At 38.0% G+C, this 13,024-nt stretch overlaps 1 protein-coding gene and 1 long non-coding RNA gene across 5 annotated transcripts in view; one reads left to right on the forward strand and one right to left on the reverse strand.

The window, feature by feature from the left end:
* LOC124991924 (uncharacterized) overlaps window positions 1–8,130 on the forward strand; it is a 27,820-nt gene extending 19,690 nt beyond the window's left edge. The window contains exons 3-4 of the long non-coding RNA XR_007109983.1: window positions 3,877–3,939; window positions 7,696–8,130. This is a non-coding gene — a long non-coding RNA (uncharacterized LOC124991924). The remainder of the gene's footprint in view (window positions 1–3,876; window positions 3,940–7,695) is intronic.
* LOC124991923 (60S ribosomal protein L22-like) lies at window positions 7,322–13,024 on the reverse strand. Of its 4 annotated transcripts, none has more exons than XR_007109980.1 (3): window positions 12,933–13,024; window positions 9,088–10,668; window positions 7,322–8,022 (listed from the first exon to the last, which is right to left on the reverse strand). XR_007109980.1 is itself a non-coding variant. In XM_047562810.1 (3 exons), exons 1-3 carry the CDS (start codon window positions 12,956–12,958, stop codon window positions 7,969–7,971), a joined length of 327 nt encoding a protein of 108 aa, XP_047418766.1. In that variant the 5' UTR covers window positions 12,959–13,024; the 3' UTR covers window positions 7,322–7,968. The 4 variants fall into 4 exon arrangements, 3 of the variants coding, with proteins under 3 accessions (XP_047418766.1, XP_047418764.1, XP_047418765.1); XM_047562810.1 differs by having other exon boundaries at window positions 10,422–10,668; XM_047562809.1 differs by lacking the exon at window positions 7,322–8,022 and having other exon boundaries at window positions 8,051–9,260; window positions 10,422–10,668.

A 13,024-nucleotide genomic window follows, 5' to 3' on the forward strand; every position in this document is an offset into this window, starting at 1 on the left:
ATGTCCATCTAATTGACCTTCCACAAAGAAAAAAAGAGAAGGGCGTGGGTGGGATGCAAGAAACAATAGAGAGAAATTCCCTAAGCTGAATAATAAAATGAATGATTTTAGACTGAAAAGGCCTGGTGAATGCCAGGACAGTGTAGTCAGACCCACAACTAGGCATATCTTGGTGAAACTTCAGAACTTAATAATAGTAATAATAATAATAATAATAATAATAATAATAATGGTTAGTAGTAGTAGTAGTAATGTATGTACATGTATCAAGAGTTTCCAGAAAAAGCATGTCACCTACAAAGAAATGAGTCAATCTGATTTTAGGTTTATTGACATTGGTGGAGTTCAAATGTCTTTAAAAGAGGCCCAGCTTCATAATTTACAGGAATCACAGAAAATACAAACATAGGACTCCTCGTTAAAAAAATAGGAAGATGGAACCAACCTAGATGTCCTTCAAATGATGAATGGATAAAGAAACTGTCGTATATATATATACAACAGAATATTACTCAGCTATAAAGAATGATAAAATTATGGCATTTGGATGAAACTGGAGAATATCATGCTAAGTGAGATAAGCTAATCTCAGAAAACCAAAGGATGAATGATCTCACTGATAAGCGGATGATGAGACATAATGGGAGGCGGGAGGGGGGCAAGAATGGAGGAAGGAGGGACTGTATAGAGGGAAAAGAGGGGTGGGAGGAGTGGGGGGAAGGAAAAAATAACAGAACGAATCAAATACCATTACCCTATATAAATGTATGATTACACAAATGGTATGCCTCTACTTCATGTGCAAACAGAAACAACATGTATCCCATTTGTTTACAATAAAAATAAATTTAAAAAAATAGGAAGAATTTCAAGATGGCAAAAGCACATTAACCAAGGGTGCGGTTCTTTTTAGCACAGGATCTCTTATTGTCTTTCTTACTTTCAGTACTTCAAGATCATTCTCAGTCACCAATTCCAGTTGTATTTCATGCCACTTTCTTTCTTCCAGTGCACAGGTGTCATGTCGATGAAGGTACCCTGTTTCCAAGTTCTGAGCAACAAAGACTTTGAACCTAGAATTCTATATCCCGCAGAACTGTTTATCCAACAGAGGGGCAAATGGAAGACATTTTGGATTTATAAGAATTTAGAAATTTTCCTTGACACCAAACTTAGATTGAAAAATTATTAGAGGACTGGGATGTCACTGGAACACTTGCCTAGACTGTGCAAGGCCCTGGGTTTGGTTCACAGCAACTACACACACACACACACACACACACACACACACACAATTACTTAAGTAACTTCTAGGAAAACAGAGTTTAATGAAAAAATTAAAAGAACTCCAAAAATGAAGGTGGCACAAAGTTCCAGAAGTAGAGGTACCTGAGAATGACCTAGAAATAAAGGCAGAAGGAAAGAAACTAGAGGATATATTAGGTATCAGTACTTAAGTGACTTTTTCCTGTTAAGTTTCAAAGTTTTTTTCTTTTTTAATAATTTGTTTTATTTGTAGGTGGACACAAGACCTTTATTTTATTTTTATGTGGTGCTGATGATCAAGCCCAGGGCCTCAGGTGTGCCAGGTGAGCACTCTACCACTGAGCCACAGCCCCAGCCCAAGCCTCCAAGTCTTAATGATGTTGGATTACATACTGTTCTACAGAACCAATCACTGCATCATGGTTGGTTCAATGGTGAATAATATTTAAATAATTATAATAGTGTAAGAGTTTTTAAAATGGTTTACATTCTTAGAATTAAGGTATAGTCAAAGTATGGAAAAGTCTAAGTATGGTTATAGGTCAGAATGTAATAATATTTAAAAAATGTCCAGGGCCTGGGGTTAGAGCTCAGTGGTAAAGCACTTGCCTACATGTGTAAGGTCTGAGGTTTGATTTACTGCAACACACACACACACAGTCTAATAAAGAGATGGGAGGGGGATGAGAAAACAAAAAAGGAAAGTATGCCCGTATCCTCATCTATCATAGTGGAAGGTCAATAGGCTCTGCCTGAATTTGATAAATGCAGGATAGAGGTTTTTGTATTTTATTTGAGTTTGTAAAATGTATCACAGCAGAGCTGAAAAAGAACTAAAATAATATACCCGATAAAAACTGAGTAGGGAAGGTAGGGGCATGAGAGATGCATTCAATTCTTCATTTTCATAGCAGTCAATTAACAGGCACATTCTACATTGACAAGAAATAAAGATATAAACAATTTATTTCAGGTTCTATAAAAACCACCATAAAAATTTAAAACAGAAAATCATGACAGTGAGAGGTTCTGGGGAGTGGGACAGAGGAAGGAGTGTGGGGAGGGGAGTATGAAGCTGCTTCTGCATTTTGCACTTTCTGAATCGTGTTCATTTTTCTATGTGCACGCATTATTTCTATAATTAAAACCGAGTTGAACCAGAAAGGAAACGAAGGAGTGAAGCATCAGTTGGAGCCAGTATGGCTCAGTGAACTTGACTTTTGTGTTAGTCAGCTTTTCATCTCTGCGACCAAAATATCTGACATGAAAAACTAAAAGGAGGAAAGGTTTATTTTGGCTCACAGTTTCAGAGGATTCAGTTCCTGGTTGGCCAGCTTCGTTGCTTTGGATCTTAGGTGATAGAATGGCAGGGCGGAGGCATGGGAGGGGGAAGCTCTCAGCTCATGGCAGCCAGGGAGGGGAGAGAGAGAGGTAGAGGAAGGGGCCAGGGACAAGATACAGTCCCCCAAGGGCATGACCCTGAGGACCCATTCCTTCAACTGGATCCCCCTTCTAGAGTTTCCCCACTTCCCAATAATGCCATCAAATGATTAATCCACCCATGAGGGCAGAGCCCTTGTGATCCAATCACTTCCCCAAAGCCCCATCACCTCTGAACATCAGCTGCATTGAGGACCAAGCCTTCAACACACGAGCCTTGGAGGAACAGTCCAGATCAAACCCAACTTTCTTCATTTCCTGATTTCTAACCTAGCAGATCAAGAGAACTCGTTGCTACCACACGCCAGGTATGCAGCAGTGAACTTTAACAAGTAAAACCAAAGAGAAGGTGGTCCTCAGGGACCTTGCATCCTACTGCACAAGCTGACATCCTGGGCATAAGTTCTAAAGAAACTTCCATTAGGACAAGGGCCAAAGGAGGTGACCATTTGGACATCTATGGGCAGGAGATGATGTATTACAGTTAAAGATTGGGTGACCAGGGAATGACTTACTGAGGGAGCGAGTAAATGAGTAAAGACATGAAAGTGATAAGGACATGTCCACATGGGTATCTGGAAGTATTCTAGATAGAATGGCAAGTGCAAGTGTCCTGGGGCAGGAGTGTACCAGGAAACTTCAGGGACAGCAAGAAGGCCAAAGGAACTGGAGTGGTACTGGGTATTGAACCCAGGAGCATTCCACCTCTAAACTATACCCATAACTCTTTTTAAACTTTATTTTAAGATAAGATCTCACTAAGTTGCTACGGTTGACTATGAACTTGCAGACCTCCTACCTAGGTCTTAAGGTTCACTAGAATTACAGGTGTATGCAGTGATGTTAGAGAGGTAAGGAGATGGGGCAGACAAGACAGCTATATTCTCTCTCTCTCTCTCTATCTATCTATCTATCTTTCTCTCTTCTTATTTATTTTTTGGTACTGGGGATTGAACCAGGGCACTGAACTACATTCCCAGACCTTTTTTATTTTTTATTTTGAGACAGGGTCTTGCTAAGTTGGTCAGGCTGGCCTTGAACTTGTGATCCTCCTTTCTCAGGCTCCAGAGTTGCTGGGATTACAAGTGTGCCTAACTAGAGGCAGTATTTTAAAGTTTCTTTGCTAGGAAGAATTTCTTAATGCAAAATTTAAAATGGCATCTCTCGTAGGTAGCAGTGGTCCACAGGAGCCAAAAGGTGGAAGCACTCCAAATGTCCATCAATAATGACCAGGTAAACAAAATGTGGGTATATTCATATCACAGAATATTATTCAGTTATGAAAATGAATGGAGTGACATATCATGTTATAACAGGGATGGACCTTGAACACATCATGCTAAGTGAAAGAAGCCAGACACAAAATGTGAGACTACTACTATCTGATTATGATTCCCTTCTACATATTATATGTGCCCTTTTGTTCCAGAGCCTATGGGACTGAGCTAGACTAAGTCATTATTTTGATATATCCAAGGAAATGTAGGCCTAGTACCTAATCTTTGTTATTTTTCTAACATCTTATTGAAGTGTGATATGTAATAAAACTGCATGTATTTAAGGTGTACAATTTAATAACATACGTGTATATCTGTGAAACCATCACCCCAAACAAAATAACAGACAAATTAATCTCTTCCAAAACCTTGTTCCTTTGTTCTATGTCTCCTTGCCCAGTGAAGGGTCATCCTACCCCTAAGCTCCAGCCCCAGGACGCAGGCTCTCCCATCTGCTCATAGACCTCCTTGGTGCTACAGGCACCTCATATTCTTGAATTTATTGTGTCTTGGATTCCACATTATTGTGTCTTCTTTAGCATGTAGAGGAAAGATCCACCATAAAGTCACGTAGTCCTGTGGTCAAATCTCACTGACTCTTACTAACTTCATGCCCTTAAACAAGTTAGAAGAGCCCAGGGGTCATAATGCCACTTGCATTCAGTTTGCTGTAGGGCTTAAAGGAGAGGCTAAGTACTGAGCAGCTGGGAGAGCTCCTAGCCCGCAAATACCAGCTCTGTTCTCCAATCTTTACTCTCTTATCTCTGGTCCCACAACCAGTGCTTCTTTGCCTCCTTGTAATCCAGTTTTTCTATTCCTTTGGACAATGAACTTATTTACTTATTTTTATTTTTGTGACAAACTCGCTTGTCCCCCTGCATCAGCACCCGGGTCTGATTCTCTGCACCACCTGCCTCTCACTTGCCCATACTTTGATACTTCCTTTGGCCTCCTTCAGGAAACAGAGTTTAGATTCAAATCGAGAAACTTTCCAGTCTGCCTGATCCTGCTACAAGTAGGTGGGTCGAACCAATACTTAGTTCCATGTCCATCTTTTTGGATGGCAGGGACTTCCTAGCTCAAAGACATCTTCTGATAAGTGAGATGAAAACAAAATAGAAATTTAGCAGCTTTGCTTTATCAGCAAGCATCATGCCTACACCTTCCTTGCTCTTTTCTAAATATAGATTAAAGAGTTCTGATAGTTGCCCTTAACTTATTTTGGCAGGGCCTAGCTTATCCTGGGTTTGAATCATCCCAGTACCTTCCATACAATCTACAGTGCCATTCTGTATTTGTTCTTGATTGAAGGTCCCTTTCTCAGTTCTTGACCTGTCAGGGTTCTCTGTGTGCCTCATGATTAACTCTTTGCTCATGGTTTTACTCCTGTAAATTCTTATCAGCAGGAACTATTTTTATATTTCATTTCCTCTGTAGCATCTAGCATAGTGCCTTACAGGAAAGACTACCATAAAATCTTGTTAACTCAAGTTATTTTTGATACCAAATACTAAAGTGATTCTTCTTAGTGTATTTGTTAAAAGTGTCTTTAAAGCTACTCTTTCTTGGACATATGAAAATATAAAGGCATTCCCCCATAAACCAGCCCTGAATGTTAAGGATGATTACACCTTAATTACATTAACTACTATATTTTAATATTTAAGCAAAAGATAACTAGCAATTCTGAACTCCTATACTATGAGGAATTTTACAGTTTTTATACAATTAAAAAACAAAACTAGGGTTGGGGAGATAGCTCAGTTGGTAGACTTGTAAGCAAAGGCCCTGGGTTCAATCCCCAGCACTGCAAACAAACAAACAAACAAACAAACAAAAAACTAAAACTTCAAACCCCTTTTGGTTTATGCTAATTTCTTAATTAGGACCCACAAAAGAATAAATGTTTATTTCCCACTAACTAACACACACACACACACACACACACACACACACACACACAGAATAAATCTGTGAGGCAATAAAATTGAGACAGAATTCAAAATTTTATCCAACCTCCTGAATTATTAGGCCACAAATTAGTTATCAATGGGTAAAAAGGTTTAGAAGACACTTATATGATTTTAAAGATTTTAAAGATTATGCACACCATTTGAACTTTGAACTTAATATGTATGTGTGTGTACATATACACTACTGCAATTCACAGATGATAAAATAGTTTCTTCTCATTTGGGTGCAATTTGAAAATTTTAAAGTTTTTAGTTTATTGATCATTAGGAGTGATCATTAATTGCTATTAGTCAGAACCAGAGATGAATCACTCTTGAAATAAAATAGGAAAAAACATAGTAAGTACTTGTTCAGGATTTACTATTATAGTATTTATCAACTTTTTCTTTATGCCTGAAATATTGCTAGTGCCTTTGGTGTTTAATACAAGTTTGTGGTTATTGATATGCTAGGAATTTTGTCACCATCTCTCATCAAGTTCCTTTTAAAGATATATACCCCGACTTAGACTACCTTATTTAGGCTGATTTTTATAATGCAAAAAGCTAAACATCTAGCATTTAAAAATCAACATAAAATCTTGGGAGCAAAAATCCTAATGCTGCTTGGAACATAAAATGTTTCATTTTTCATAAATGGGGATGGTGAAGGCCACAGAATTTCTTTCAATGTTTATCTGTTCCTTAGGACTAACAGTTCTCTGATTAGCCCCAGTATTGAGTTAGACCTCCCTTCTCTGTGTTGCTACAGATCTTTGTGTTTTTATTCATCATAATACTTAGCATATTATGCTGCAATCTTATACTTGTCTTTTTTACTGAGTAGGAGCCTGTTGAGGATAAAGAATGTATCTTTTTATCCCTATATGTTTAGCATTATATTGTTTACAATGTTTGTAGTTAACAATAATGCATGCATAGATGATCGAATAAGTCTTACTTAAAAAAATTTTTTTATAACTTTATTAAAACATTTTTTTAAAATGTGGTGCTGAAAGCTGGAGAGATGGCTCCTCTTGGAGAGCGCTCACCTAGCATAAGCAAAAATGTGGTGCTGAGGACCAAACCCAGTGCTTCACTCTACCACTGAGCCCCAGCTCCAGCCAAATTTTACTTTATTTTTAAATTTAGCTAACCCCTTCAGTTAATAGCAGGTATGTGTACACACAGAGGCATCCATAATTTTATGACTTAACTATTATTCACAGCATGTTGTTCTTCCATCAGGAATATCTTCCCAAGTTACACTGAGGTGCCATAGACTTCAGAATGGGAAACCATGACTAGTGCCTGGTATAACTATTTTTCAGTGACTGAGTTGGCATTTGGAACATAGAGACCTTGTAGATGGTGTATGCAATAGTGTTTTTTTTTTTTTTTTTTTTGGCAGTGGTGGGGATTGAACCCAGGGTCTTCCAACTAAGTCACATCCCCAGCCCTGCAATAGTGTTTTGGTAGAACAAAGTAACATACACATTGAAAGCATTAAAACAATGTGTGACTAAGGGATAGCTCTAAACTGTAGGTCCTTGAAAGGTAAGGCTTTAAATTAAAAAAAAATTTTTAGAACAATTTTATATTTACAGGAAAATCAAGAGGACAGTGCAGAGTTCTTGCATGTATCCATATCAGTCTGATATGTTACAAATAATGAGCCAATGTGACACATTAATATTAACTAAAGCCCATAATTTATGCAAATTTTCTAGTTCTAATCCAGAGTCCTTTTTCTTTTCCAGGATCCCAAGGACATCTCATTACATTTAATTGTCACAAGTCCTGGCACAGCTCTTGGCTGTGAGTTTCCTAGACTTTCTGTGGGCTTCATGACCTTGTCAGTTTTGCAGAATAGGGTCAGGGACACTGTAGAATGGAAACTGGTCTGATGTTTTTCTCATGGTTAGACTGGAGTAAAGGTGGAACATTTTACAAGGAGGCATCCCGGTAATTCTCAAAGTTTTCCTGCTTTCACACTCTTCATATGGGCAGCCTGCTCCCATGAGTAACACATCTCATTTGCTCGGGGATAGAGGTGGGGGCATAGCCCTATGTGCATTTAGGAGACGCTGTAGGTAAATGGACATACAGAAAAGTACTCCTCTTTATTCTCATTTAGAAGGATCGAATTTTACCTTCTTATTTCATAAGCTATTCGGATTGTAAAGCTTAACAGAATAATGGCTCTGTAGCGTTTTGATATCTGGAACACAAGTGTAACTCCAGAATATGTTATAAAAAGAAAATAAACTCTAGAAATATGCAGAATAAGAAATCATTAACTATACAAATACAATTTATATAACTTCTGAACAGACCCAAGAAAAAGTATCTATTTTAAAACATTTTATTATGAACAATTTAAAAAACAGGAAAATAAAGAGTAGTACGATAAACATCCATATGCACACTGTTACCTCGATTTAGCAAATGTTAGTGTTATTGTACTTGCTTCATCTCTCTTTCTCTTGCTCCCACTTTTTTAAGCTGAATCTTTTAAAGCAAGCACTAACAATCATGCTTCCCCTTTAAAAACCTTAGCACGTATTTCCTAAAAATAAAACCATAATACTGTATCCCACCAAAGAATATTTCCTTAATACTACCTAATTCCAGTTATATTAAAAATTTTCAAGTATCCCCCAAATTGTTTTTAATAGTAGAGTTTTTTTTAGAATCAGGATCATGAATTGTGTTTGTTTCTTAGGACTTATTTAGAAGATTGTTCCTCCCCTCTCCTGTCTTTTTGGTTGTTGTTGACAACTTTAATGTGCTTATCATGTATGAGTTCCTGTGCATGTGTATGTGCACACACACATCCAACTTTTGAAAAGACACGTGAAGTCTTGTGGACTATTTCACATTTTGGATTTGTCTTATTTCCTTGTGGTTTCATACAACTTGTTGCCCTTGCTCCTGAATTTCCTATAAAGTGGAAGTTAAGTCTAAAGGATCAGTTGCATCCAGGTTAGACATTTTTGGTAAAGAATTCTTTGTAAGTGATGGCCTGTACCTTCTACTGAGGTGTATAATGCCAGGATACGTATTTTATTCACTTTCCTTACTAATGTAATTTATTGACTTTGTCTTCATCTATATTACTTTCTCATAACTGTTTTTTAATAATATCTCACCTTGAGACGTTAGTGTAAAATTTTTATCTTCTCTTGGGTAGAAGCAAAGACAATCAGGTGGACCATCAATGAAGCTGCTGAATTTTGAGTTTTTGGTCCTGCTTTCTCCACTGGGACTCTGCTCTCCTTTTCCAGCACCAATGAAATTCTTCCTCTTCTAAGATGTATTCTCCCTGGGTAATGTTTTCAATCTAGACATTATCCTTTTACCTCCAGCTCAGTATAATTAAAAATTCCTAGTTTTTTTTCCTGTACAACTGTAGGCAGGCTGTTTCCTCTGGTTAACATGATGAACAGGCTATTATGAGGATCAAGTAGTATAAAGTGCTATACAAAAGCAAATCACTTATCATTTAATGCATGTTGTGTTAGTTTTCTATTACTATGTCAAGATACCTGAGACAATCAACTTATAAGGTTTATTTTGGTTCACACTTTCAGTCCATAGTAGACCTGTTACTTTAGGGCCTGTGGCAAGGCAGTAAATCATGGCAGAGGAAACCTGTTCACCTCATGGAGGCCAGGAAGCAGAGGGGGAAAGGGGCCAGGGTTCTAGTGTCCCTTTCTAGGGCACATCCTTAATGACCAGACTTCCTCCAACTAGGTCCGGTCTTGTAAAGATTCCATTATCTCCCACTAGCACCACAAGCTGGTGACCACACCTTTCAGATATGGGCCTTTGGGGACATTTAAGATCCAAACCACAATGCATGCCAATGATTCAATATATTATTCTGGAAGTTTGTTTTCCAAGGAAGGGAAGAGAACAGCAGACATGGTTATAGAGGAGACAAGTATTGGTAGTGACAGGAAGGAGAATTTCTAGGTTGAAACAAAAAATTCCTTGTTGAAGAAATGAGGTTTTAGGGACAAGCAGAGTTTTAAAATCAAACAGATAAAATAGCTTAGATCTGATGTGAAAAGAGATCCACTGGAGTACTCAAAAAGGAGAAAGGCAGAGAAATCCCATAGTCATTTGTCAATCAACACTGGCATGGATCTGGGTACCTCTCTGCAAAATATTTTCTTTCTTAAATTCTCTCTCCCTCTAATTTTGGGATAATGCTTTCCTAGTCTTTATCCTAACTTTCTAAGCTGTCCTCAGTCTTTTTTATTTTATTTTTGATTCCCAAGTTTTATTCAAAAACCTCATCGAAAATATTTCAGATAAAAGAGTTTTAATCCTCATCTCCCTCCTCTTTTTCATCCTGGTTAATTTGGAAGTAACGATTCATAACTATGCTGTTTGTGACTACATGCAACCAGTCATGTAGACTATTCTTCAATTTTTTTTTTTTGGTGAAATATTTCAAATACCTTTTGGAAAAACTCACCTCAGATGCTACAATGATCTTGGTCTTGCTCTTTTTGACAGTCACAATGCTCCATGAAGATTCCCAGCTTTTCCGTTCAATTCTCTCTTGGAGAAGCTGCTCAAAATTGGCAGTGCCCATGATTCTATCTTCTGCAGTGTGGGTGCAGTTAAGGGTGAACTTCAGAACATGCTTCTTTTTTCCCCCCTTTGCCACAAGTTTTTTCATAGGTGCCAAGGCAGCAGCAGAGGCAGAAAGGGTCTTTAGTCTTCTTTAATAAACAAGTAAAAATGATTATTCATAACTATAGTTAGCAGCTATATGGCTTATGATATGCTAAGAACTGTGTGCAGCAATTTATCTCATTTAAAGCACCTAACTCTGTGAGGCAAATATTATTATCATCCCCACTAAAATGAGAAAAACTAAAACCCAAGCATATGTTGTCGCAGAGATAATAGGTTGTGGAATCCAAACCCGTGTGCTTAATTATGATATATGGAGCTTGCCGCTAAAATTTTAGCATTATCCTGAATTGTAGTCTTTATCCCTTTCTTCTCAAGGTCAAATACTTGTGTTTACAATCTCTTTAACCTTTCTTTATAGATTTGTATGCCTTAGTGTTTATATTCTTCATTGCTCTCTTCGTGTACCTCTAAAACAAGCTGCATTTCCAAACTGGAGGCTCAATTAAGTAGACTGGGTAGAAATGCAGAGGAGGGTTGCTAGTATTTTTCCATCAGATGGAATGTGATTGTCCCATTTTGATAGCACTTCATCACTTAAGATGGTGTCTGGTTCTTCACACTAGATTTACTGTAGTTCCCCCTGTAATTATTAAGAATTATGTGGGGAGGTATGTTGAAACTATGTAAATATCCCAATCCTTATCAAACTTTCTAATTTATGTATGAATTCACATCTGTATGCATTCTTATACTATCCAATGGGTTATAATACTATATACATATTTAAGCTCATTTGTTCCCAAGTTGGCCACTTAAAAGTTGGCCCGTGTCCTTCTGACATGCCCCATATTCTTTGAGCATGTTCTTCTATCTAGTACAACTAGAGGCTTCAGGTGTCTTCACTTCTTCAGTTCTGGAATCAACTATTTTGTCAAGAAGAAAATTGGAGAATGGTACTTAGAAGCCAAGATCTGGGCTAGTTGTACTCACTGTTTTGTGGAGTCACTACTCCTGGATCCTCTCAGGGGAAGGAGATTATATGTACTTATATACCTATACCTATTTCTACAAATAGATTGATACCTCCATTCCTAGTTCATCAAAAGGTTTTCTAGTTTTCTCTTTCTGTATTTGCAATTCCCTTCCTCAGCAATGAGAAATCTGGCTATTTTCCTTAATATATTCAATTACTTGATCAATCCTCTCTACATGACCATGCTCTGGCTGCAGCTGCCTCCCGCTCTGCTCAGCTGCCCTCTACAGACCACTGCCCCTCCATGCTGCCAGGGAGCCTCCAGAGAACACCTCACACCAGGCATTTTGGTTCATGGATGCACACCTCAGACTACCATAGCTTGGCTGTCTCCCCTTCACTGATGATGCTGTGCTGTCCCCTGACAGCACACACCCTCTACAACATATATTTAAAAATACATTCTCTTTTGCTTCTTGTAAAACATCAGTGAAGTAATTAGGGAAGTAATTATTATCCATAATTTTTCTTTTAACAGATCTTCAGGGATCTAGTTCAAGAGGAATTAAGTGACTTCCCAGAGTCACACATCCTATATAAAGCAGGCTCTGGATGAATATAATGCAGGGTTCTTTCCACTCCACCAATCCATAGTATCTCTGACCATATGCAAAAATTACAGTACTTTTCTTTTTTCTTCAGTAGCAATGTTTCAAACTAATTCAACTATGATTTCTGGGTTTTTCTTTTCCTGCAGTGATACATGTGACAAACGGTGGTGCGGTAGAAAAAGAATTGAAGTGTCTGTAAGACTGTAGGCAAGTTACTTGCTTAACCTAACTACAAAAAAGGAGGTGGGAATAGATTAGTGAGTGTTTGCCTGGAGGAGTGAGATGGACCACCCTCGTACTTTCCTAACAAAAATTACCTAGGCAGCTGTAGAGCTTTCCCTACTGATAGGCCTACAGAGATTCAGCACAACTATTCCATTCAAAAGTCCTTAGCATCCCTTCCAATTCTCATAGTTATGCTTCCAAGGCAATCTTTGTTCGGTATTTGTTAAATGCTTTTTTGTTGTTCTAGTTACACATGACTGTAGAATGCACTTTGACACATCATACATAAATGGTACATAAATGGAGTATAACTTCTCATTCTTCTGGTTGTACATGATGTAGAATGACAACGGTCCTGTAATCGAATATGCACATAGGGTAATAATGTCCGATTCATTCTACTATCCGTGCTACCCCACACCCCTTCCCCTCCCTTCACTCCCCTCTGTCTAAACCAAAGTACCTCTATTCCACCCTAGGCCACCCCCCGCCCCCGGCGCTTAACTGCTTTTATCCTTCAGTTTTATCATCTTACATTTGGCTCTCAATTGCATCCTTCATTCAAAAATATTTATCAATGGCCCATGATGCACTAAGCACTGCATGATCCGCTTTTTGTAATATTTC

This window comes from Sciurus carolinensis, chromosome 8 (assembly GCF_902686445.1).
Source record: "Sciurus carolinensis chromosome 8, mSciCar1.2, whole genome shotgun sequence".
Lineage (NCBI taxonomy): Eukaryota > Metazoa > Chordata > Mammalia > Rodentia > Sciuridae > Sciurus > Sciurus carolinensis.

Excerpts from the sequence above, each read along its gene's own strand:
- LOC124991923 (XM_047562808.1), bottom strand. The coding sequence starts at position 12,958 with ATGAAGGATGCAATTGAGAGCCAAAT. Across the intron at positions 10,669-12,932 it reads GATGCAATTGAGAGCCAAAT|ACTAAAGACCCTTTCTGCCT; the intron begins GTAAGATGATAA and ends TTATTAAAGAAG.